The sequence below is a fragment of the Podarcis vaucheri genome (genome assembly GCF_965113315.1).
Source record: "Podarcis vaucheri genome assembly, chromosome: 8".
Taxonomy (NCBI): Eukaryota; Metazoa; Chordata; class Lepidosauria; order Squamata; family Lacertidae; genus Podarcis; species Podarcis vaucheri.
Window position 1 is genome coordinate 32,405,701 of NC_138766.1, and position 23,264 is coordinate 32,428,964.

The following is a 23,264-nucleotide window of genomic DNA, read 5'->3' on the forward strand; positions in this document are numbered from 1 at the left end:
GGCAAAGGTGTAAAAGAGCCACATGCGGCTCCGGAGCCGCGGGTTGCAGACCCCTGCTCTAGGGCTTGCCGATCAGAAGGCCGGCGGTTCGAATCCCCGCAATGGGGTGAGCTCCTGTTGCTCAGTCCCAGCTCCTGCCAACCTAGCAGTTCGAAAGCAAGCCAAAAAGTGCAAGTAGATAAATAGGTACTGCTCCCGTGGGAAGGTAAAGAGCGTTTCTGTGCGCTGCTCTGGTTTCGGTGTTCCGTTGCACCAGAAGCGGCTTAGTCATGCTGGCCACATGACCTGGAAAAACTGTCTGCGGACATACAGCTCCCTCGGCCTGTAAAGCGATATGAGTGCCGCAGCTCCCGAGTCATCTGCAACTGGACTTAACTGTCAGTGGTCCTTTACCTTTACTTTTTTACTTTTTGTACTTCTATCAGGTTTGTAATTTGCAATAATATTCTGTTTATACTTTGGGGGTCTTTGGGCCAAAAAACATTATATAAATGAACCACAAAATAACTTCATCATAACTAAGATGGCATGCTGAATCCAAGCATATCACCCTATATTAATAATTAAAAATATTTTCATACTAGGAAGATTTATGTACTTGTTCTTCCAAAACTTACAAATTCAACCACTACAACAGAATGTTTCAGGTGCTTTATATAAAATATTTATTTAACAACATAAAATGTTTCCTCCTCTGTAAAAACATTTGGTCATAGGATCTGGAAATGCGCACAGCTTAAATAAAAATGGTTCCTTTCTATAAATATTAACTGATCAAATTGCCATGAATGCATAGCCATAATATTGCAATTAAGTAAAAAATTGTGCTGGAAATTGGTGGCAATTTATTATAGGATTAGAATTGCAAATGGTAGTGACATATTCACTTTAATTTCTGCATTATCTTTTTCTTCTTTTGCTGCACGCCAGCCGATTTTCCTTTCTTGAGGGTTTCTTGGACAACACCCTCTGATGACTTATCACACTCAGCCCAACCAATTTTCTTTTTCTTTATCAATGGTTGCTCCTCTTCATGCGCTGAAACAAAATGAAGTTATTCGTTGTAAAATTTAAAGATGTAATGCTTTAAATACACTGGAAAGTATTCAAGTGTGTCCCTCTACACATGGAAGGCTCTTTCTTCCAGGGGAGGCTTCCATGAACGGAAGGCAGAGAGAGAATATTTTCACAAATTTCTCCTGCAGCTTCCCACATCCAGTCCAAAGGTTCCCCTAGTCCTCTAGAACAGATTTAGAAAGGCTGAAGGGCACTGCAAAGGAAAAGAGAAAACAGCCCCAACCACTGACTACTTACAGAAGCATCTTTGGGGCAAAGATGAATAGAGGGACAAATTGGAGTCTACATTTTACAAAATAACCAGTTGTTTTTTTGTTGAATGTATGAACAGCAACCTCCATGACCACCCTTGTCTAAATAATAACTTGAATCAAACTATCATTGGACCTGTGTGTTTTTCAACTCTGCAGAGCGAACTGGTTTGATGAGAGGCAAAATCACTTGTCCCCAAAACGTTGTAAATATACTTTATGGTAGGATCTGGTTAATATATATCAACCCTTTTTTAAACAAGTCACAGCTGAAAACTTAACAGAAGTCCAGGAAAGCTTTATGATACCTTGAGAGGATGTTGTGGCTTCATTGGGGATCTTCTTGGCTTCTGAATCTCTCTTGTGCCAAACTGCTAAACAGGTAAGCCTGGCCTTAGTATTGACTTCACACAGCAATGACGGGGAATTATTAATCTGAAGGGAGGGGGAAAGAAATGGTTAATGTAAATCCCAGAAACCATGTTGTTCTGTAGCAGCAATGGAGAAAACTCCAAGTGCTTAAGTCTTAATTCCTGGCATTTCTAGGTAGGACTGGGAGTGAATCCTGTCTGGAATTTTGGGAGGGCTGCTGCCAAGCAGTGCACAGTAGACCCTATGAAGAAAGATGGACCAATGGGCTGACTAACTATAAGGAAGCTTCCATATGTTCCCATAGGTTGAATCCGCACCCTGTGAAACCAACAGCAAAATGACTCTTCAAACAAACCAACCAACCAACCAACCAACCAACCAACCAACCAAGATAGGATGGGGACAACTTGGATGGCCAGATCAAAAAAAGAGAAGGGCTTACACCATTAATATTGTATTGATGATGGGATTTCAGAAGATGTAGCTTACCTGCTGAAATGCCCTCTTCTACACAACTCTTAAAGGTGTAAAAGCTGTGACTTCTCTTTTCACTTAGCTGCCACAGGCACGCCTGTAACGTAATCCTAGCTGTCTTTACTCAGAAGTACGCTACTGCTTCTTGGAATTTAGGATTCAACCATGAATGGTGCACTTAGCTTTGTAATATACAAACCTTCTCAAGATCAAGACTCCACATCTTAAGGTATCCATCGCTGGATGCAGTCACCAGAATATGTAAGCCTTCCATTTCAAAAGTGTAGATCTCTTTTACTCTATGGATCAATAGTTGATATGAAATATCCCAATAAAATCGGTAAATATTAAACAGCAGCAAGCACTAAGAAAACTGGCGATAGGACACAATTCAGCCCTATTTAACTAAGTGCTACTGGTTTAAACACATGCATTCTTCCATGTTAAAATCAGTAAAAAAATTTGAAGTGCTAAACTATGGCACATTCATAATGAAAATACAAAACAAGAATCCAAAGAGAAAAAATTAAAAACTGACTATTATATACTCCTAAAAGTTGAGCCAAAGCATGCATAATATCCTTTCTATTATGTTTCAGAAATAAAATACCTTTTTTCATGAGCTTTAAATTCACAAAGGCACTTTTGAGATTCACAATTAAATAACCGTACAAATTCTTCATCTCCTGCAATAGCAAGTATGGAATCCTGAAAGAAAAGGTGAAGAAAACATAAATCAGATTTAATTTATTTAAAATGCTTTGCTTACTTTAACACTGCATTACTACTTACTGTAAGAAACTTTACTGAAGATATTCTCTTTTCTGCAACAATGGTGCCAGAAATAGAAGCAGTTTCAAGGTTGTATATATCCACTTTGTTAGCTATAACTACCACGTATACCTCACCACTGGGTGACCATTTAACAAGATGCGCATCTACGTTAAGAGGAAAAATGATAGAGATTTTATAAAATATTAATTTCAAATAGATACCAAATAATCACTTTACTGCAAACAAAATAAGGAAATCTAAAGTGGAATCTACACACATATGGAAAACATTCAGAAAATGCTTTTTTTAAAAGCGTTTTTAAAAAATACAAATAATTTTCCATAAGGCTCGCCATCGCCATAAAGTGTCACATTGTATGCTGCAATTAAAACACATTTAAAATGTTTTATTTGCAGCTGTATACAGTGGTACCTTGGTCTGCAACCGTTTTGGATTACAACCACGTCAAACCCAGAGGTGTGTGTCCCTTTTTTTTGGATTACAACCCCCCCCTTTTTTGGAGTCCCCATTGGTGAAAGTGCACCTTGGATTACAACCTCTTTCTGTTTACATCCAGACCTCCGGAACGGATTATGGTTGTAAACCAAGGTACCACTGTAGCTGAGTCCTAATACTGAATGTTATCAGCAATCTAAGCCAAATAGAGAAATGAAACATCTTGGACACTGTTAAGCTACTGACCCCCCTCCAAGTTCCCTTCTGAATATTGCTAGAACATCTCTCTTAGACAAAGATTCTTTTCAAATGTGATGCGCTACAAATACTTATTCACAGTATGAAACATTACATATACCCCACTATGTAAAAATTTTGCCTTGTTTTTACATGTCTTTTAAAAGAGTGTTGGCTATAAAGATATATAAAAGGCCAATATATTAGTTATCTATAAACCAAAGTCTCCTTAATGATTCTGCTTTGCAAAACATGTAGCCAGTGGTGTGTTCAAGGAAGGCTCTCATCCAGCAGAGGCTTCTGTCAAGGAGATGATTTCCGTCAATTCGGTTTCCATCCTGCAGGACCCCATTTCATCTTCCATGCTGTCTGAAGGATCCCAAGACCTTCTGGAGATTTAGGTGGTGCGCTGGGGAGCATGATTTAACTATTTTGCCTTCATAGATGCCACCAGTGCAAAGACATGAGAAGCACTCCTAACAGAAAAACCAAATCCTAGCTATTCTGAAGGGAAAGAGGCATGAAGCAAGAAAAACTCTTTGGAGGCACTCAGCAGATAACTCCAGAATATAGGAGACTAAGAATTTGAGAGCCATTAACATAGATTGATAGGGGCTTTGAAGGGCTCAGAGGAGAGATAGGACTCAGGGTGGGAATGAGGTTTCTGCCAGGAACAATTGCCAGTGAGAAGGCTGGTGACTTATAATAGCATTTAATGTGATAATAAGGTAATGGAGATTATGAGGCAATGGGGACCTTGAAACGTTTGTGTAAGAAATAGAGATTCTCGGAGTTTTCAGGGCTGCCTCACAAATCCAAGGACACAATAACTGTGAACTCTGAACTAAAAAATGAGACACACATGGTATTTGGCAATGCACAAACATTTCTATAATTACAAAATACGACAAAATGCAAAGAGGATATACTCACTTTGTTTTATATTTTTTATGAATGCAGATCTTCCTTCTACAAGGTTCCATGTTCTGAAAAACAAGATGCTTAATAAACATATTTTGGAGGGAAGAATTAACTAGTTTTTAAAAATGAACAATTTAATGTCCCCCCCCCCCGGGACTTCTTTTTGAATTTGTATCACTTGTTAATTGCTTTGAGTTTACAGAAAAGAAGAATCTAAAGTTTTAAATAAAACTAAAATGAATGTTTCTGAAGTTGCAACCTTCCGACTCACCTTAACGTCTTGTCTGTTCCTACTGACAAAGCTAATTTCCCAGAAGGATGAATAGAAAAAGATGTCACATGTCCCCTGATAAAAAGAGCAAATGAAAGTCAAGATTCATTACTCCCACGAACTCACTAGCAATAATAATTAAATGCTGCCCATGAATTAAGGCTGTCTTTTGCACCCTGCCATTAGGAACTACATTTGTGGGGGTGACGTGCGGGGAGATCTTTTCTGTAGTGGCACCCTGCCTTTGAACCCCCTGCCCCCTGCAATCCAGTTGAAAACTCAAGTGGCTTAAAACATGGCATGACTTCACAGGCTTCTGAAAACTAATACTAACTATCAGCTGAGAGATGGTGGATATATTGTGTTTTTATATATATTCTTGGGAGAGGGGTTATATATATTCTTGGGAGAGATCATCAGGGGGTTTGGACTGGGTGTCCATCAATATGCAGATGATACCCAGCTCTACCTTTCTTTCAAATCAGAACCAGTGAAGGCGGTGAAGGTCCTGTGTGAGTGCCTGGAGGCGGTTGGAGGATGGATGGCGGCTAATGGATTAAAGTTGAATCCTGACAAGACAGGGGGCGGGCTGGTGTGGAGGACTCCCTGGTCCTGAATAGGGTAACTGTGCCCCTGAAGGACCAGGTGCGTAGCCTGGGAGTCATTTTGGACTCACAGCTGTCCATGGAGGCGCAGGTCAATTCTGTATCCAGGGCAGCTGTCTACCAACTCCACCTGGTACGCAGGCTGAGACCCTACCTGCCCGCGGACTGTCTGGCCAGAGTGGTGCATGCTCTAGTTATCTCCCGCTTGGACTACTGCAATGCGCTCTACGTGGGGCTACCTTTGAAGGTGACTCGGAAACTACAGCTAATCCAGAATGCGGCAGCTAGACTGGTGACTGGGGGCGGCCGCCAAGACCACATAACACCGGTCTTGAAAGACCTACATTGGCTCCCAGTACGTTTCCGAGCACAATTCAAAGTGCTGGTGTTGACCTTTAAAGCCCTAAACGGCTTCGGCCCAGTATACCTGAAGGAGCGTCTCCACCCCCATCGTTCTGCCCGGACACTGAGGTCCAGCGCCGAGGGCCTTCTGGTGGTTCCCTCATTACAAGAAGCGAAGCTACAGGGAACCAGGCAGAGGGCCTTTTCGGTGGTGGCGCCCGCCCTGTGGAATGCCCTCCCATTGGATGTCAAGGTGATGGACAACTACCTGACATTCAGAAGACATCTTAAGGCGGCCCTATTCAGGGAAGCTTTTAGTGTATGATATTTTAGTGTTTTTTGGTTTCTGTGGAAGCCGCCCAGAGTGGCTGGGGAAATCCAGCCAGATGGGCGGGGTACAAATAATAAATTATTATTATTATTATTATTAGTTGATATTATTATTTTTAGTTTGACTGTTATCCACCCTGAGATCCTTTTGATTAAGCGTGAGATATAAACAGCTTAAAAAGCAACAAGAAGTTTCCATTTCTGACATATCCAGATCTACAACCCTGGGAAATAGTATCAATGAAAGCTCAGACTAGAGCAGGGATTTTCAACCTGGTCCCTGGTAGGGGGTTCTACAGCACAAGCAGAATCCTCCTTCCATCGAGCACTGGTGGGCGGTAAGGAAATTTTCCCATCAAGAAAGATGCATTAGTGGGTCATAGGTATAAAAAGACTGACTACCCCTGGAGCCTCCTCAGTTGTTACACTTCAGTGGTGTACTTGAACTCCCTAATTGAAAAACCTGCCCCAACCTGACCCTACTGCGTTTTCTTAGTTGTTTAGGTGAGTTTGTGGGCAGTAACAAACTTAGGCTGACTTGGTTGTTGCTTGATTCTTATACTATTTTTCTAATAACAATGGTTTCATAATGATATTTTACAACTGTTTTATGCTGCATTCTCTGCTTATCGCACGTGTGTGATAAATATATAGGCTTGTAAACAACTTCAAGAAACCTTCCAGAACAGCATGGGATGTAGTTTCTGCAAGGTGCTCCTATCCAATTTCCACCACCCACTGTAGCCTTCTGTACCATGCCATTTTGGATTCTCTGGAAAAGTTGTTTTGGAATGGTTGCAGGGGAAGAGAGCATAAGAAAGCTTCTCATGCAACTCTGAAATTAAGCCATACACTTTTTTAAAAGAAGAAAACAATGCTTACTTGTGTGCCTTAATGGACTTTAAGCACTCCCATCTTTTTGTGTTCCAAATGCATATTAAACCGTCCTCAGCTCCACTCAATAAATGTGAACTTCCATAGAATTCCAAGCAAGTTACAGTGCCTGAAAATCCATACAAATCAGTTACATTTAATGTATTTTGAATTAAAACATGTCTTCTACATTTCAAAATAATAAATTTGCAGCATAGCAGATTTACATATGCCCTGCAAAACTGCACATGCTAAACTATGTTTGGAAGCTTATGGCTATCATTTGGTGTCTAGGAACCCTGCAGTTCTCAGTACCACTTTGAATTTGAGTCCACTGAAATCCATGAAAATTATTTCTGTATATGCTGCTTAGAATTGGAAACAAACCCTTGAAATAAGGTTGGCATGTGCATTTTACCATGTGCTGGATTAAAGGCTGTGCCCTGGATCCAGAATCCCACAGGCACTTCAACATGCATATGGGGCACCTGCTGGACCTGGCTTCCCTTTTTATTAATAATACAGAAGTGAATGAGGAAGCCTTTGTGCTTGCAGCCTTTCATGCAAGTAGCCTCTGGATCAGGGCAAATATTTGTAAGCCTCTTCATACTTAAGTCCTGCTCAGAACCAACTCCCACTAATACATATCTCACTCCCAATCCATGCAACTAATACAAGAATGATAAGCCCCTTACCATCGTGTTGCATCAGTGCCCCATGTTCTACTTTCTTTTTCATGTCATAGATTTGTATGGTTTCATCCTTGCTGCCAGTGACTACATATCTGTCATTCACAGCTACTGTGGACAGTGAAGCAGTGTGAGCATGGTGGGTGAAATCAGGAAGAGCTGACCAGTTCTGAAGATGAAAAATAAAAGAACAATTATTATTTGCTAATGATATCCCAATTTTTAAAACAGAAAAAGGGAACTAATCTTCAGAGGGCCTGATGCAGCTAATCCTATTCATCAACAAGTTCTGAAGGAAGGTGAGGCCAGGTGACCCCACCTAGGCCCGAAGTCCCCCCCCCACTCAATAATCACACCAGGCCTCAAAACTGTCCAAAATTCCTTTTGCCTTCTAAAAATCCACAGCTACAGCTTTTATGTGGATTCTCACAAGATTCTGGTACACATCAGCATAAGAAGGCTTCAAAAAGCTAATGAATAGACTCTGTCAGAGCAGGCCTGAGAACTGACTTTTATCTCATTCTAGTTGCAAGATCTTGGACATGCTGAACTGTTCTCATTCCCCTTCTCCTGGGAAGAATCCCAAGACAGGAGCTTTCTGTTCATGCTCAGGGGAACTCAAGGCAGGACTCCTGAGGGAGGAGAAAGGGGAGGGAACTGGAAGGGGAATATATACTCTGTACACATGACTGTGAACCCATGCATGCTTTTTGTGAGTTATCACATTTGCTCCTTCTACCAGTTCATGGATGGTAGAAATAAAGCTTTTTCACCGAAACTATTCCTTGAGTGTCTGTTGACTCCAGTTTTCCCTTTCCCGGGCGCAATATTTTTCCCACCCGAGGGCAAAGCCTCATAAGGCTACAGTTCCATGAAAGCAATGGAATTAAAGGAGTGACTGTCACAGTTCTAAAAGGGACTTAGCTAGGATGAACTTTGTTGGGATCAAGACCTGAATGTGCACAGAGCAAACAAAACATTCCATGTTCAGTAAAGGAGATATCTGGTCAGTTGAGGAACCATCGCAAAATTTGTTAAAATCGAAATTTGTCACAATCTCTACCTCACAGGCTTGTTGTGAGGATAGATGGGGATGCCACCTTGATCTCCTTCACTTGGAGGAAACTGGGGTATAATCAGATCCTCCAAGTGTCTCTATTTTCGAAGGAAGAGTCCTGGATTTACAGAAACCGTTCCAGTTTCTGATTTGATCCCGGAATGTCCTGCTTTTGCTTAGGACGTCTCTATTTTCATTGGAGAAATGTTGGACGGTATGGAGTCATCAAGACCCCCGAGCCATCTGAAGGCTGTAGAGGTAAGTTTTTAATTATTTAGTATTTTATTTTGTCCCTATAGATGTTGGAAGCCACCGAGAGTGGCTGGGGCAGCCCAGGCAGATGGGCGGGGTATAAACAACAACAACAACAACAACAGAATAGGACGTCCCTAAATGTTGGAGGATATGATAGCTCAGCAGGTAGAGCACGAAGCTGTTATGCTCTCGGTCGTGGGTTCGAATCCTAGGTCGGGCAAAAGTATTCCTGCATTGCAAGGGGGTTGGACTAGATGACCCTCGTGTTTCCTCCTATGAGCGGGAGGAAGACGCCCTTTCCTCGCCATCACCTAGGCAACATTCGAACCCACAAGGGCGGAGCTGCGCGCGGCAAATGCCGCGAAGGCTTCTGGGAAGGAAGCCTTTGAGCAAGATGAGGCGAGCCAGCCAAGCTCCCCCGTGACCCTCGTGCGCGTCGCATCTCGCGTGGCGTGCGTCGCGCATGCGGCCCTCACGCTGTAAGTGCACAGCGCGCCACTTTTTGCTCTTTCCAACCCCGCCCCCCGCTTTCGTTTGGTGTTTTTTTTTTAAATACAGTTCTTACCTCACCCGGCTGTATCGCGAACCCGAAGAGTACCTGTTCGTAGCAGCCCCCTAACAGCTCCATTTCTCAGCCTTTCGGCGGCACCTAATGACGCTGGGGTCCTTAATAGCTGTGCGGCGTGGGGTTGTCTATTTCTCCCGCCTGATCAGGAGCCGGAAGACTGTGCCACCCGCGTGCGCCGCGGCCCTCACTGACTGGCGCTTCTCGTTCGACCTCCTCGTATGAGGGGGCGTCGGTAGGAACGACCGGAAGTAAAACAAACAGGCAGTCACCGGGCAGCCTTGGGCGGAAGTCGTCGGGAGGAGAAGGAAGAAGGCGGGGCGGCGGCGGAAGGGAGCGTTGCGACATCCGAACTCCTCGTTATGGCGGCTCTCAGGAAGGCCGGAGACGTTAGTATCGGAGGGGCTGAGGGAGCGCGGGTGGCGCTGGCGGGTGGCGAACAGGCGCTTCTCATTCCTTAACGGCCTACCTCCGGCGCTTCTGGGGGTGGTTTTCAGGCTCCCCCGGCTCTTCTCGTGGAGTTTCTCCAGCCCCGCCCCTGTGAAGGGAGGCCTCGGCGCGTGCGGGAGACTCGCTTCTCCCGCCCGCTCGCTGTCGGGTTGGTCCCTCGCAAGGCTGCGCAATCCTCCTGCGCGCGCTTAGTTCAGGCTGTGCCGGTTAAGACTGACACCTGAACCTTGGGGGACCGTTGGATCAGGCTTTCTGCAAAGGCTCAGCCCAAGGCTTTCGTTTTAGACGTAGCCCGGTTGCACCGTTAAGCGTCGCTAGGGGAAAGTGAGCCGCGTTGGACTAATGGGACTTAAAAAAAAACCCCAACAGGCGGGTCTAGAATTGAAATGTAAAGCACCCCCCCCCCCCCGTTTTAAACTTTTAAAACTCAAGGGAGACAGAGACGCCTTCTAGATAGTCAGATATATTTTGCAGTTCTAGGCGATACAGTTCTAGGCGAAATCAAATTTTCATTTGAAAAATGAAGGACCTGGTAAGGTGGTTTTTTTATTTTTTTTTAAATCACAGTACTGTATTACACAGGCATATTTCTATTGGGAAACACAACTTTTTGCCGCCCCCCCTCTTGAACATCTGTTACAGAAAATGCGGGAACTACTTAATTTTGGATTTTTCAGATTTGAAAGCGTCTTTTTCAGAAATTATTTTCTGTTTCATATTTATATTTTCAGAAATTATTTTCTCTTTTATATTTTGCCCAAACTAGGGTGCAATCAAAATCTGTTAAACTCTTTATGAGTTTTTCACCTTCCTCCATGTGCCCCCCCCAATCTTGCTTTGAAATTAAACCCTGGAATTATGTTCCTGCAGCCTATTGTGATGGCCACCAACCTGGATGCCTTTAAAAGAGGATTAGACAATTCATGGAGGGATAAGGCTATCAATAGCAACGAACCAAATTAGCTTTGTTCTTTTTCTACTGTCAGTGGCAGTTCTGCGAATTGTGCTCAGGTCCTGCTTTCAGGTTTCCCATGAACACCTGACTGTTCTCTGTAAGGACAGAATACTGAACTAAGTGATCATTTGGCCTGATCCAACAGCGCTTTTATTTTCTTATGAGAGGAAAGTGAAGTTCTGTTGCATTAACATAAATTCATCTCAATCATGTGCAGATGTAATGGGATGCAACACTTTGGGTTCCTCACTTACCTATGGAATGTATTCTTCTAAAAATTTATGTAAATACATGCTATGAGCATGATCCTTGAGTGTAAGAATTATGTGGTGTGCTTTGTGTTTGGAAAAGTATCACAGAAACAAGTTTTGATGATTTCATTGAGACTTATCCAATTTAGTATACTCTCACCAAAGATTTGTAATACCAGTACAAAACAGCAAAAAGGCTCCCAGGTCTCGCTTCGGTCAAAATAAGTCCTATTGCTATGAAACTGTTATGTGTCTCTAATTCTTTCTTTCTTTCTTTCTTTCTTTCTTTCTTTCTTTCTTTCTATTGTAGTGAAAACATAGGTTGTTTAGCAATCGTGGAGGAAGAAAGTACCAAAAATAGTTGTGAATTCATAAGATACTTGGAACCCGAAATACATTGGATGACACCTTACTTTGGTACTCTCCATCTTCTGCATCCAGAGTTATTTTTATTTGGCAGTTTGTGTAGTAGACACTGACTGGTAAGTTGAAATTATTCAGCTCGAAGAACTAGTTGTAGAACATGTTATTTGCATGTCTTGAAAGATGCTATGTCTGTCAGCAATCTTGTAAGTAGAGCAATATATTAGCTTCCTGAATGCATATTTACATTACATTTTGCATTGCTGATCTACAGATTTGATTTGCTCTTGTACCTTGGGAACAAAGGTACCATTATACAGTGGTGCCTCGCAAGACGAAATTAATTCGTTCCGCAAGTCTCTTCGTCTTGCGAGTTTTTCGTCTTGCGATGCACGGTTTCCCGTAGGAATGCATTGAAAATCAATTAATGCGTTCCTAGGGAAACCGCCTTCAGACCAGGTCAGGGGACAGTCTGTCCCCGGACCTCTTCTGAAGGCTGGGGGGGGGGGACAAGGGCTTTTCTTCCCACCCCCAGCATTTTAAAAAACCCCAGGACAGCGGAGGACTTCTCCGCTGTCCGGGCGATCTTAAAATGCTGGCGGGCGGCATTTTAAAATCGCCCCGGGACAGCGGAGGACTTCTCCGCTGTCCGGGGCGATTTAAAAGCCCCTGGGAAGGCAGGCAGGGGGGACAAAGACTTTCGCCCCCCCGCCCGCCTTCAGAAGGTGTTCCCGCCCTGCTGCCTGGCTTCGGAGCAGCGTTCCAAAGCCCAGCAGCGGGGGCAGGTGTTCCCGCCCCGCCGCCCGGCTTCGGAGCAGCGTTCCAAAGCCCAGCGGCGGCGGGAGGAGGCGTTCCCGCCCCACCGCCCGGCTTCGGAGGAGGTCCGAGGACAGTGGGGAAGACGCGCTGCGCTTCCCCACTGTCCCGGATATTTCCCTATGGGCTGTCGTCTTGCGAAGCAAGCCCATAGGGAAATTCGTCTTGCGAAGCGCCTCCAAAACGGAAAACCCTTTCGTCTAGCGGGTTTTCCGTCTTGCGAGGCGTTCGTCTTGCGAGGTACCACTGTAGTTTGACATAGAATGTAGTACTTCCAAACTAATTTTGTCCTAATGTAGACACTGCACATAAAGGTATAATTTATAACTATATTGCTTTGGTTAATTTGGCAAACACAGCATTTAAAAAAAATAAAGTGCACAGCATACCCTAAAAAAAAGGGAATGTGTTTTTCTTTAATTTTCAGGTTGGGAGGAGACTATACCCATGTAGAGTTGTATTTATCTTGAAACAACAAGTTTGCATCTTAGGGATGCTTCTTAATCTGGTACTTCTGTTAGACACTCGTGGGTTTGGTGGGTTTTCTCTTAACTAGTATACTTTCTGTGTCCTCACAAGGAAAAGTCAAACTAGGCCTCATTCATGATTTTATTAATTGTAGTTTTATTATGAGTTTCCTTAAGTGCACTTCAGTGTTGAAAGTTGGTAGAGAAATTATTAATTTCATAAAATTAATAAACCTTAAATGTTGTGGTAAACTACTCATTTCAAAAAAAGTATACTCTTCCATCAAATTGTTTTTCAATGTCAAGGCCAAGATGTACAAAATCTAAACAAATTGGGTGATATTCTAACAGTGTCCATCTGCCAGCAAATATGAGCTTCCACTTTCCAGTGTGACTTCTTCCTCTCCTCCTCCCTGTTCACGTGTCTGGAAAATCTGTTCCAGAAGGTTGATGGACTTGGATTTGAATTTCACCTGTAACTACTATTCTTTTTGGTCACTGTTATATTCCTCAAGGAAGGAATTCCACAAAATCTAAGTGGTCATTAGGTTACATTTGCAGCAGTCCTGCAATTAAAGGCAGATTATTTTTCATTTAAAAAAATCTTACACATTTCTTTTTTTATAAAAAACAGAGCATCAAAAAGAGCAGCCGCGGCGTATTTTTCTTCTGAAGATAATTTTTAACAATGGCTAGCCAGGTAAGACCATTTTATGAGAATGACACCACATTCATAGCTCCTTAGGGGAAGACATTAGCCATGGTCCGAGCCATTGGCAAATGTCAAACTTAAGCAAGGATTTCTGGGGGAGGAGTGGCGGTGGTGGTGGGTTTTAGCCCTATGCTTTCCTCAGATGAATTTCTGACAGATTGTTCTCCCCTGCTGTGGAATCCTTAATCACGTCAACTGAAGCAGCTTGGGGGCAGAACAAGAAGCTTTGCTTTCTGCACTGTTGCACAGTGAGATCTTGTGGTGGGACTTTCCTATAACACACACTATTTAGGATGCCTGAACTGGTGCGCTAGAAGTGAAATGATACCATCCATGTAAGTAAACCTTAAATGAAAATGTTTAATCTCTATCCCGATGGTGAGGGATGGTGAGGGATATTGCCTTTGTTATCTGGTCGACTGCCGCCTCCTTCCCTTTTCCTTCCCATATAACTGCCTCTGCTGGTTTCTTTTTTTGGATGTGGCATTTTTTTTCACTTGCATGTTGCTAGTGTAAAAACTTGACATAAGCTCCTTTGGCTGCAATTAGATTCAGTCTACCCCAGACAGTTGCCCTGAGATAGTGGCCAATACCTGGCAGTGTTGATCAATATCTCAGAGAAGAGCCCAAAACCCCTTTTAGGTTAAAAATAATAATTGGTGACCTGGCCCTGCATCTCATACACTGGACCTCTTTCTGCTGTAGCGTCTCTGGGCAAGTCTTGGAGAGATGTAAAGCAGGGTCCTGTTGTAAAAGCAAGTCTTAAATTTCATGCTTGGTCAGCCTCTAATGGTTAACTTTTTTTTTAAATTAAGGAAACCGAGGGGAGTCAAAATGTTGGCGTGAAAAGCAGTTACTCCTATAGCCAGCTTGACCAAGTCAGGGGAATATGGCTTTTCATACAATCCTTTGGCTCTGTTATTTTTGCCAGGCATTTTCCCCAGAGGCTGCTTTCCCTCATGGGAGGCGGAGGGAGAGATGGGACCCCAGGCTTCTGTCAAGGGAAAGGTGAATATGGGGAAATCACCAAGGTGGTGATCGGGAGAGGGAGGGAGGCATTTAATTGAGATGAAATACTGTATAACTGTTTTTCATTCTAGCAGGATACAGTGGGAAAGGCCAAAAAAGAAAGCCTGCCTCTGTGGTGGAGATCCCCCCACAAAAAACGGAAGAAAAAGAGTAAAGCAAGAGCAGGAAGACCAGATTTTACTAGTATTCCAAGCAGGTGAAGAAACCTTGAAACTGACAAGAAAAAAGCCGGCTCTTGTCCATATAATAGTATTTAAATCAAATAGCATGAAATTAACCAAAAAAAAAAAAACCTCATTAGGCTGTTCTGAAAAAAAGTATTTTGTAAAGTTAAATAAAGAAATAAGCCAGTTTTAATGGAGGTCTTTATTTAGTAGCTTTCAAAGGCCCAGTGGATATGAACTTGTAATTAAAGTGAAACAAGTTAAAAGGCTTCAGGCAACGGTTCCAAGACTATCGGGAGAATTCTGTGTTCAGCATGAAAGCTGATACGGCTGATGGTAGACATCCAGAATATACACAAGTATTGTACCCTGTTGGTTTGTTCCCTGCTTCTCAAAAGGGTTTCTGATTATTTCTCAGTGTCATTTGAGATCTGCTTTATCTTTTGTACCATGTTTACCTTTTGATGCTTAAGGTTTTACCATGTACTGTATTCATCTTGGAGGGTATATGTTGAATAAAATCACAACAGCCATCTCAATATGGCTAGAAAGGCAGTAAACGTACCTTGGCACTACAAAGTATTAATAGCATTACACTTTGGATATAAATTTGAAGCCCACCTCGCCGTGGGATATTGACAAGCCCCATTCATTTCCACAAATTCAGTTTTATTTTTAATGAGGTCATAGAACAAGAGAGAATCTGGTCTGTAATTAGAGCCAAACTATATTATGATAATATTGTCCACAGTTAGTTAAATACTTGCAACTGGTGTCCGTTTGTCAGGATAACTATCTATAAAGCTACTTGAAGATTCTTTCATACTTAGCTTTTGACTAATATATGTAGGTACGATATATGTAAAGTGTATTGGCATTCTCTGATCAATGTTGCTGGAAAAAGGGCTGCGCAATTTTTTTTTAGAATATGCCCCACTTGCTCAAAGCAACTCATGCTGAATATTACAGCATTTTGGGGTGTTGTTTGCTTAATCTCATCCATGCTTGCTAATGTTAATGATATTTCCGTCATGTTCATTCTCCCTATTTCTTGCTTCAGTTTAACCATTCTAAAGTGGGAATATAAATGTAGAGTTTAGGATTAGAGTTCTAGAGCTAGAAGAAGCAGAATCATAGGCCCATCTTTTTGCTGTTTATGCAAGATTTCCTAGATATCAGCCCTCTTTACATATTACCCAGCTAGTGCTGTGCGCTAACAGAACATGAAAGGCGCTTGCAGAGCAGAAGGCTCCAAATGATTCAAGCCACAGCTATGGGAGAAGGCAACAGTAATAACAAAATAGATAAAATTAATAACTAGTTTGAGCTGCAGAAAAACTTGCTTAATTTTAAAATAAAAAAAATTCCTTCCAGTAGCACCTTAAAGACCAACTAAGTTAGTTCTTGGTATGAGCTTTCGTGTGCATGCACACTTCTTCAGAACATGCACACGAAAGCTCATACCAAGAACTAACTTAGTTGGTCTTTAAGGTGCTACTGGAAGGAATTTTTTTTATTTTGACTATGGCAGACCAACACGGCTACCTATCTATTGCTTAATTTTAGTTCTTTTCTGCATCAGTTGAATATGTGCCTCTGCTTGGCCATATAAGTTGAATCACATTATTTTGTAAGTTTGATATCTCTTGATGTTAGTGAGGTAACAGTGAAGAAAATAAAGGGCTGGATTTAATTGCCCCTTCTGGTAGTGGAACCCAGTGCAAGGACTCCCATTAGAGCAACATGGCTGCTCCCCCGTGCCTTCCCTAAATCCTCTCTGGAGGGTCTGGGGAACCCCCAGAACAGCACATGGCAGGAGGATAGTGTAGCTTGCCCAACAAAACACATATAAATGCTTGTGCTGACAGAACATTCTCTTTGGTGCTAGAGTGAATTCCACCCAAAATATTGACTCTTCGCTCATGGACGCTAGCAGGGTTGCTTTGGACTAAGCTTTGAGAACTGCTCTCTTGAATCCGAAAGCAGAGAAGGCTAATAAAAACCCACAAGCTGCTTAAAAGTACTGCTTTTAACTTTATTTTGGAGGAGGTAATTGACCTCTTTCATGGATTTAATAGTATAGTAAATATTTTTCACTTGGGTGGTTTGGAAAGGTGGTTTGTGTTGGGGGAGCAGCCTCTCGGACAGTTTGGTCTGAAGCAGAGTTTCAGAAAAGTGGTTTGAGGATTGTTGCTCAGACATGACCAAGATATTGCTTCTGTGCATGGTGCCCGTGAATGCACCATGGACAAGGACAAACAAGTATTGGCTGGATCAATCCTAGGTAGGTATTTGAGTGCATACACTCTGGAAAGTAACCTAGTGGATACAGGGCCCTGAGGCTTTTACTGCAAGACTACTAATTGTATTTTTTCTTTACATTTCTTACAGGCCAGAATTTCCAAGGCAAGAATTTGTTAGGCCAGAATTTACAAGGACAGAATTTGCAATATTTGTAGGAGAGTTAACTCCCGAGGTGGATGATTTCTTGCTCTATGACTACTTTTTCAAAAGATATCCATCTTCTGTAGACTGCAAAGTGGCCACAGATCTGCTTGGATATTCCAGGTAACTTATTAGAGAACAAGAAGCATTGGTGGTAAGAAACAGTATACAACTGAGGCGCTCAAAAGCTTTTTTGTAGTGAGCTCTGCACATCCAGAAACAAATGTGCAATCTCCAATAAGAAGAGAGAAAATAGACTAATGGTGTTCAGTCTTCTCATGAACCTGGTATCTCAATGGAAAATTGAGCATGTTTGGCAGGGAAATTTAGAGCTGCAGTGCTTAGTGACCGCTTACACTTACATAGAGAGGTCTGCTGTAGTTTGAGAAACCTGATAGGATCTAGATTTAATACGTCATAGCTCTATATGATCATGTAACAAACGAGAGTAGTTTCTTGAACTATTTATGAAGTTGCATATCTTAAGTGCACATGTTGCATTTAATAAGGAAAGGAAGATAACATTAATCAAAATCAAGTGTAAGGAGAATGGTAAGATGTCTCCAGTTTACAGGGGGCAAAGCGAAGTAGTCTGCAGCTAACATTTTTTGAAATGGAATTTATTTGACTGACCATTGGAAATCTAGGAGTCCACCAGTGATGCAGTAAACAATTTTTTGGGTGTCATTTCATGACCAGTGACTTACTTAGATGATGATAATAATAATAATAATAAATTTATTATTTATACCCCGCCTATCTGGCTGGGCTTCCCCAGCCACTCTGGGCGGCTTCCAAAAAAAATTAAAATACTGTACTACTAGATAATATTGAACTTAGTAAGATCCCATGAAAAAACCTGATTGTTAGAGGCTAAGTAATTTCAGTTTATGCTGGTGTTAGGGTTTGATAAAATTTGAAATAAATAGTATTCTGATTTATTTCGTCAAACCCTAACACCCTAACAAATCATTCTGAAAAAGATTCCTGGGGGATATCCCAGAAGTGTGGTGAGAACACCCAGGGAAAGAAATGGTAAACTTGATGAGTTGCAGCACTAAATTGCTGAATTGAATATTAATAGAATGTTTTCTGTTTCTTTGCAAGTGTCAGAACATGTACTAAAATGTGTATTAAAACTATTTAGGGGTTATGGCTTTGTCCGATTTTCTGAAGAAGGTGATATGATGAGAGCATTGCAAGATTGTCAGAACGCGCCTGGTCTAGGTGGAAAACGAATCCGATTGACTTTAGGCATTTCTAAAAGGTAACTCGTGAAATTTATTAATCTCTTACAAACACATCATTTGTATATGACTACTCTGGAGCCTAGGGTTATTTTTGTTTTGTTTTTGCATAATTGTCAACATCTTCGTGCTTTTCTTTCTAATAATCAGCATAATTATTACAACATAAACAGCCAGGCCATGATTCTTCATTCTTCTTCTTCTTCTTCTTGAAGTATTTTCAGGGTTTCCGCTTGCACAATAGGACGTTCCCCCCTTTTCTCCCTCTGTGTATGCCTTGCACCTTCCCCAAATCTGTTCCTGTAAGTTGGAGGAACCCCAGTACAGATTGGGGGCATGGGGAATTAGGAGGGGGAGAATGTTCCATTGCGCTAGGAAAAATCCTTGAACAGATGGAAGAAGAGACCTAGCACTATGATTCGACCCTGTATTCAGGTTAACTTTTTCTAGGGAATGTGGTTTTTGCTAGACTTTTTGCTAGACTTTCCATGGCATGATTGGTTTTATTTCATGCTTTAGATAACTTGTACTCTTTCTTTTTTTTTTTTGCCTTGTGTTTTAGATTGAAAGCAGAATTTCAGCGGTACCAGCCCTATAGTTATAATGATTATTATCAAGACTATCAAAACTACTACCGCCAGTATAATTATGAGAGAAATGAACGCTTTGATCGCTACGAACGCCCTGACCGTTTTGAACGAGGTAACCGTTTTGGGGACCGTTTTCCTGAACGTTACCCTGAACAATTTGGGGACCGTTTTCCTGAACGTTATGCTGAGCGCTTTGGTTCCCGTTTTGCCGACCGCTACGGTGACTACCCTGAATATGGAGAATATAATGCTGAATATGGAGATTATAACGCTGAATATAATGACTACAACTACAGCTATGCATCTTACGAAAGGATGCAACAGAGTGGAAATATGGGACAGCAAGCTATGAATCCAGCTGTATTTCAGGTATCCACTTGAGCATACTTACATGCTTTTTTACAAGGTCATTGTTAGAAATAATGGCTATATACCTTAAATATGGCTGTTGGGTGCTTTTTAACATCTGTCAATACAGTGGCATCTCTGGATGCAAACTGGATCCGTTCTGGAGCCCCGTTCGCATCCTGAGCAGAACGCAACCCGTCTGCGCATGCGTGGGTTGCAGTTCGCTGCTTCTGCACGTGCACGTGAAGTCATTTTGAGCTTCTGTGCATGCGCAAGTGGTGAAACCCAGAAGTAACCCATTCCGTTACTTCTGGATCGCCACGGAACGCAACCTGAAAACACTCAACCTGAAGCATATTTAATCCGAGGTATGATTGTAATTGTAAACTTGTGCTGTTTTAAAACACACACAGTGAGAGGGCTGGCTGAACTAGGTCTAGGCTTTAAGAACTTTTGTAACCAATTGTATAGAGGTTTACTGTGAAGTACTGTCCAGTTCAGTGAGACTTGGTCCCAAGCCATATAGGATTATAGCTATACTGTATTCATGGATCATGTTTCTGCTTGATTCTTTAACTGGTTGTCCGTATTTAACATGAGTAATATTCTGACGAGACAAACCCTTGGAGTTTGTCCACCATTATACTGAAATGCAATAAACTCAAAATATAGTTCAGCTCAGTTGCATTAAATTACTAACTTTATGTGAGTTTAAGGTAAAAAGGGGGGTGGAGGAAGAAGCTGAGGATCAGGTTACAATGTTTATAGCAATTGTGCTTTAACGCTTCCTTTTTCAAAAATAGCAGATAGATGTTTTTTCTTTAGAGAAATGATTCATGTTTTTCCTCCCCCAGGAGACCTCTGCTATGGTTATGAATGACGATCTAATAACAGAAGGTAATTTTGATATTGTTAGTACAAGCAAGTGGACTTTGATGCTCATCTTAGTTAGGCAAGATCCAACATTGTGTCAGCAGTTGCAGTGGAATTCTTCTTCCTTATCTCCCTCTGCAGCCCCTGTACCCCAAGTCTGCTCCAAAGGGTCCCTCAACCCTCAAGCAGATTTCAGGGGTATGCAGGGGTGTGTGGAGGAAGGGTAAGTCTCACTGTAAGTGGAAATAACAATTGGATGTTGTCCGCCCCCCTTTTTTTTTTCATTCTGCAAAATGTACTGCTCTCCAAAGAAAATATCTGAAATGTTGTTTTACAGCAGGGGTGGGAAACTCCTGTGAATCAAAGTGGTCCTTTAGGCCAGGGGTTGGCAAACTACGGTTCAGGGGCCAGATGTGGCCCCTCCCGGCTCGTAAATCCAGCCCGTGGACCCTGCCGCCCACCCGGTCAGTCCTCACGCACTGCAGACGTCTTGCCGTGCGGGGACTGACTTCAGCAACGCTGGGCGGGCGGCGACACGGACGCATCTTCAGATTGGCTGCAGGAAGTTCCTACAGCCAATCCGAAGCCTTGCCGCCTGCGCACTGAGGTAAACCCGGTGTGGTCATGGACAGAGAGGCCAGCAGGCGGCAGGTCTGGTCTGTGCCATGGGCATCATGACGGGCACGTCATGGGGCTTCAGCTGGAGCTTGGCGCGCCTGCTGTCCTTGCACCTGGTGCCCGATTGGCGCTGCTGTTGGTGGAGCATTTGGCTGGAGCAGCTGGAGGGCGAGCTGCATGCCGCCTGCCCGGCGCTCCGCATGCGTGGCCTGCCCACTGACCTGGCCTCGGACGACGGGCCACAACGTGTGGTGCACACCGCCTGGGAGCTCCACAGGGACAGGCCGATGGAGCGGCTGCTGCTCGTCAACAATGCCGGTGAGCGGGCAGCACAGAGACACGCTCCTGAGCGCGTGCAGAGTATGTTCCTCCTCTAAGTCCGGAGGCAGCTGCGGGACCAGCTTGCAGGGTATTTATATTTTTCAAAATACAGTCCGGCCCCCCACAAAGTTCGAGGGACAGTGGACCGGCCCCCTGATGAAAAAGTTTGCTGACCCCTGCTTTAGGCCCCTGGCCTTGGGAATTTCCTGGGCTGTGTACTGTCCTTGAGTGTTTTTTGCCTGGTTGCAATGTGTCCTTGAACTGTGGTGATGTCTCTTGCTTATCTGGACACAGGATGGAGAGGTGTGTGATGAGCATGGGAACCTCTGGCTTTTGCATAGCTGGAAAGTAGTGTACTGCAGTGTCATATTTGTTGCTCCATCGCCATTGTTTGCCTTTTGCCACACTAGCACTATTTAGTTCCAGGGAGGTTATCCTTAAGGAAATGCAGCCCTCAGATTGAAACAGATTCCCCACTCCAGCATGATAAACACAATCCTTTGCATTCATGCTTTGAAATAAGTTTAACAGAGCTTGCTCCAGGTAAGTTTGTATAGCACTGCAGCCAAGCTTTGTTGGAAATTTACTGAATATGAACATCATAAAAATAAGATTGCATGCAGTGTAGAATTTTTCTCCAGCAATGTAGCTACTGCAGGATACAAGATAATATGCAAATGTTGCATTCTTTATATAACTTTGTTTAAAAGTATTCTGGTGTACAGGTGGAAGCCCACTGCTATTTTAAAGATGACCTCTGAATTTTGTTCAGTGTCAAGAAAACCCTGTTTATCCCTTTTATGAGATAACACAACACAAATTACACAAAAGTCATTAATAACTAGAGAATCTGAAAATTAAACTCTTTTAAAATCATTTTATGGATCTTTTGATAAGAATGCATTCTGTACTTTAAGCTGTTCTGTAAAAAATGAACAGAAGAAAATGGACAGAGAACACTGTTTTCAAAAGCCCCCCCCCCCCCGCTGTATAGTAGCTGTTCTACTTGATTCCTTGCTCACTGATGTTTTGTTTGCTTAAACAGATCCACAGCTCAACATAGACGTTCACAGAATGAACAGAGAATTTATGGTGAGAAGTGAAGAACTCTTTGACACACTTATGAGCTGTCATTGGCAACCTCTGGATACGGTCACCTCTGAGATCCCTACTGCTTTCTAAAAGTGTCTTATGTTAACACCATAGCATGACTATTACGACCAAGGTGCTAAATTTGACATTTCTTCAACATTACTTTGGATCCTAAGTTTTTAAGCACGGTGTTGGATTTTGTTTTGCTATGCTTTGATGGCCTTTGTCATTTTGTTCATCACTCGGTATCTTGAAATCATGTAAATATTCTGGAAATGTAAAGAGTTAGTCTAAAGATAGACTTGCTTATGTAAATAATAAAACTTTGTTTCTGCAAACATGTCAGTTGGAACCTGTCATTACCTTACTAAGTATGTGATCTAGTTTCCAAAATGTAGGGTTGGGGCTTTGTGGGTGTGGTCCTTTTACCTGGCTGGTCAAGACTGGTGACTGCTGAACTAGATGGACCTTAGGTCTTTGATTAATTTTGTTGCTGTTGTGTAGTTTGCATAAACTTTCCTAATGATGTAAGCAAATGCATTATTAATTGAGTAAGAACAAAGGGCAGTGTAGTCCCATACTGTCTCCGGGGTGGCTGGCCAGATTCTAGGGCAAAATTTACAAACAGGTCCTGAAGGAGATAACTGTTGCCCCTTAGTTCACATACTAACCAGAGTTGGGCTGCCTTTTAAACATGAAAATCCCATTGGCTAGCTGATACAGCTTTAAATGAACCTTCGTGATTTCACCATTCATTCAAGAGTAAGCAGTTGTGTTTTTGTGGAAGCGAATCTGCCAGTAAAGACCAAAAGCAAAGGGATGAAAAAAATATTCACATTACAGACCTATACCCACCTTAGGAGTAAGACTACTTTATTCTTATTGTGAGAATGTGAGATTTGAGTGGAGCAGTTTTCCTTGTTCCTCTGCAAAAATACAAAGTGACACTGTTCCTGAGGCCATACTGATCAACT

At 42.5% G+C, this 23,264-nt stretch overlaps 2 protein-coding genes across 12 annotated transcripts; one reads left to right on the forward strand and one right to left on the reverse strand.

The window, feature by feature from the left end:
* Positions 1 to 641: 641 nt before the first annotated feature.
* PAK1IP1 (PAK1 interacting protein 1) lies at positions 642 to 9,750 on the reverse strand. The gene is made up of 10 exons (XM_082236206.1): positions 9,550 to 9,750; positions 7,679 to 7,841; positions 6,993 to 7,113; positions 4,834 to 4,908; positions 4,575 to 4,627; positions 2,967 to 3,112; positions 2,785 to 2,882; positions 2,374 to 2,473; positions 1,637 to 1,763; positions 642 to 1,038 (listed from the first exon to the last, which is right to left on the reverse strand). The coding sequence occupies exons 1-10, from the start codon at positions 9,610 to 9,612 to the stop codon at positions 884 to 886; spliced, it is 1,101 nt and encodes a 366-aa protein (XP_082092332.1). The 5' UTR covers positions 9,613 to 9,750; the 3' UTR covers positions 642 to 883.
* A 39-nt stretch (positions 9,751 to 9,789) lies between these two features.
* LOC309539857 (tRNA selenocysteine 1-associated protein 1-like) lies at positions 9,790 to 22,628 on the forward strand. 11 transcript variants are annotated; one of them, XM_082236207.1, is made up of 10 exons: positions 9,791 to 9,938; positions 11,516 to 11,687; positions 13,486 to 13,898; positions 14,495 to 14,571; positions 14,664 to 14,788; positions 17,148 to 17,324; positions 18,349 to 18,468; positions 19,011 to 19,407; positions 20,241 to 20,283; positions 22,244 to 22,628. In XM_082236207.1, the coding sequence occupies exons 4-10, from the start codon at positions 14,542 to 14,544 to the stop codon at positions 22,378 to 22,380; spliced, it is 1,029 nt and encodes a 342-aa protein (XP_082092333.1). In that variant the 5' UTR covers positions 9,791 to 9,938; positions 11,516 to 11,687; positions 13,486 to 13,898; positions 14,495 to 14,541; the 3' UTR covers positions 22,381 to 22,628. The 11 variants fall into 11 exon arrangements, with proteins under 11 accessions (XP_082092334.1, XP_082092335.1, XP_082092343.1 ...); XM_082236213.1 differs by having other exon boundaries at positions 14,667 to 14,788; XM_082236210.1 differs by having other exon boundaries at positions 13,486 to 13,551; positions 13,768 to 14,571.
* Positions 22,629 to 23,264: the final 636 nt, after the last annotated feature.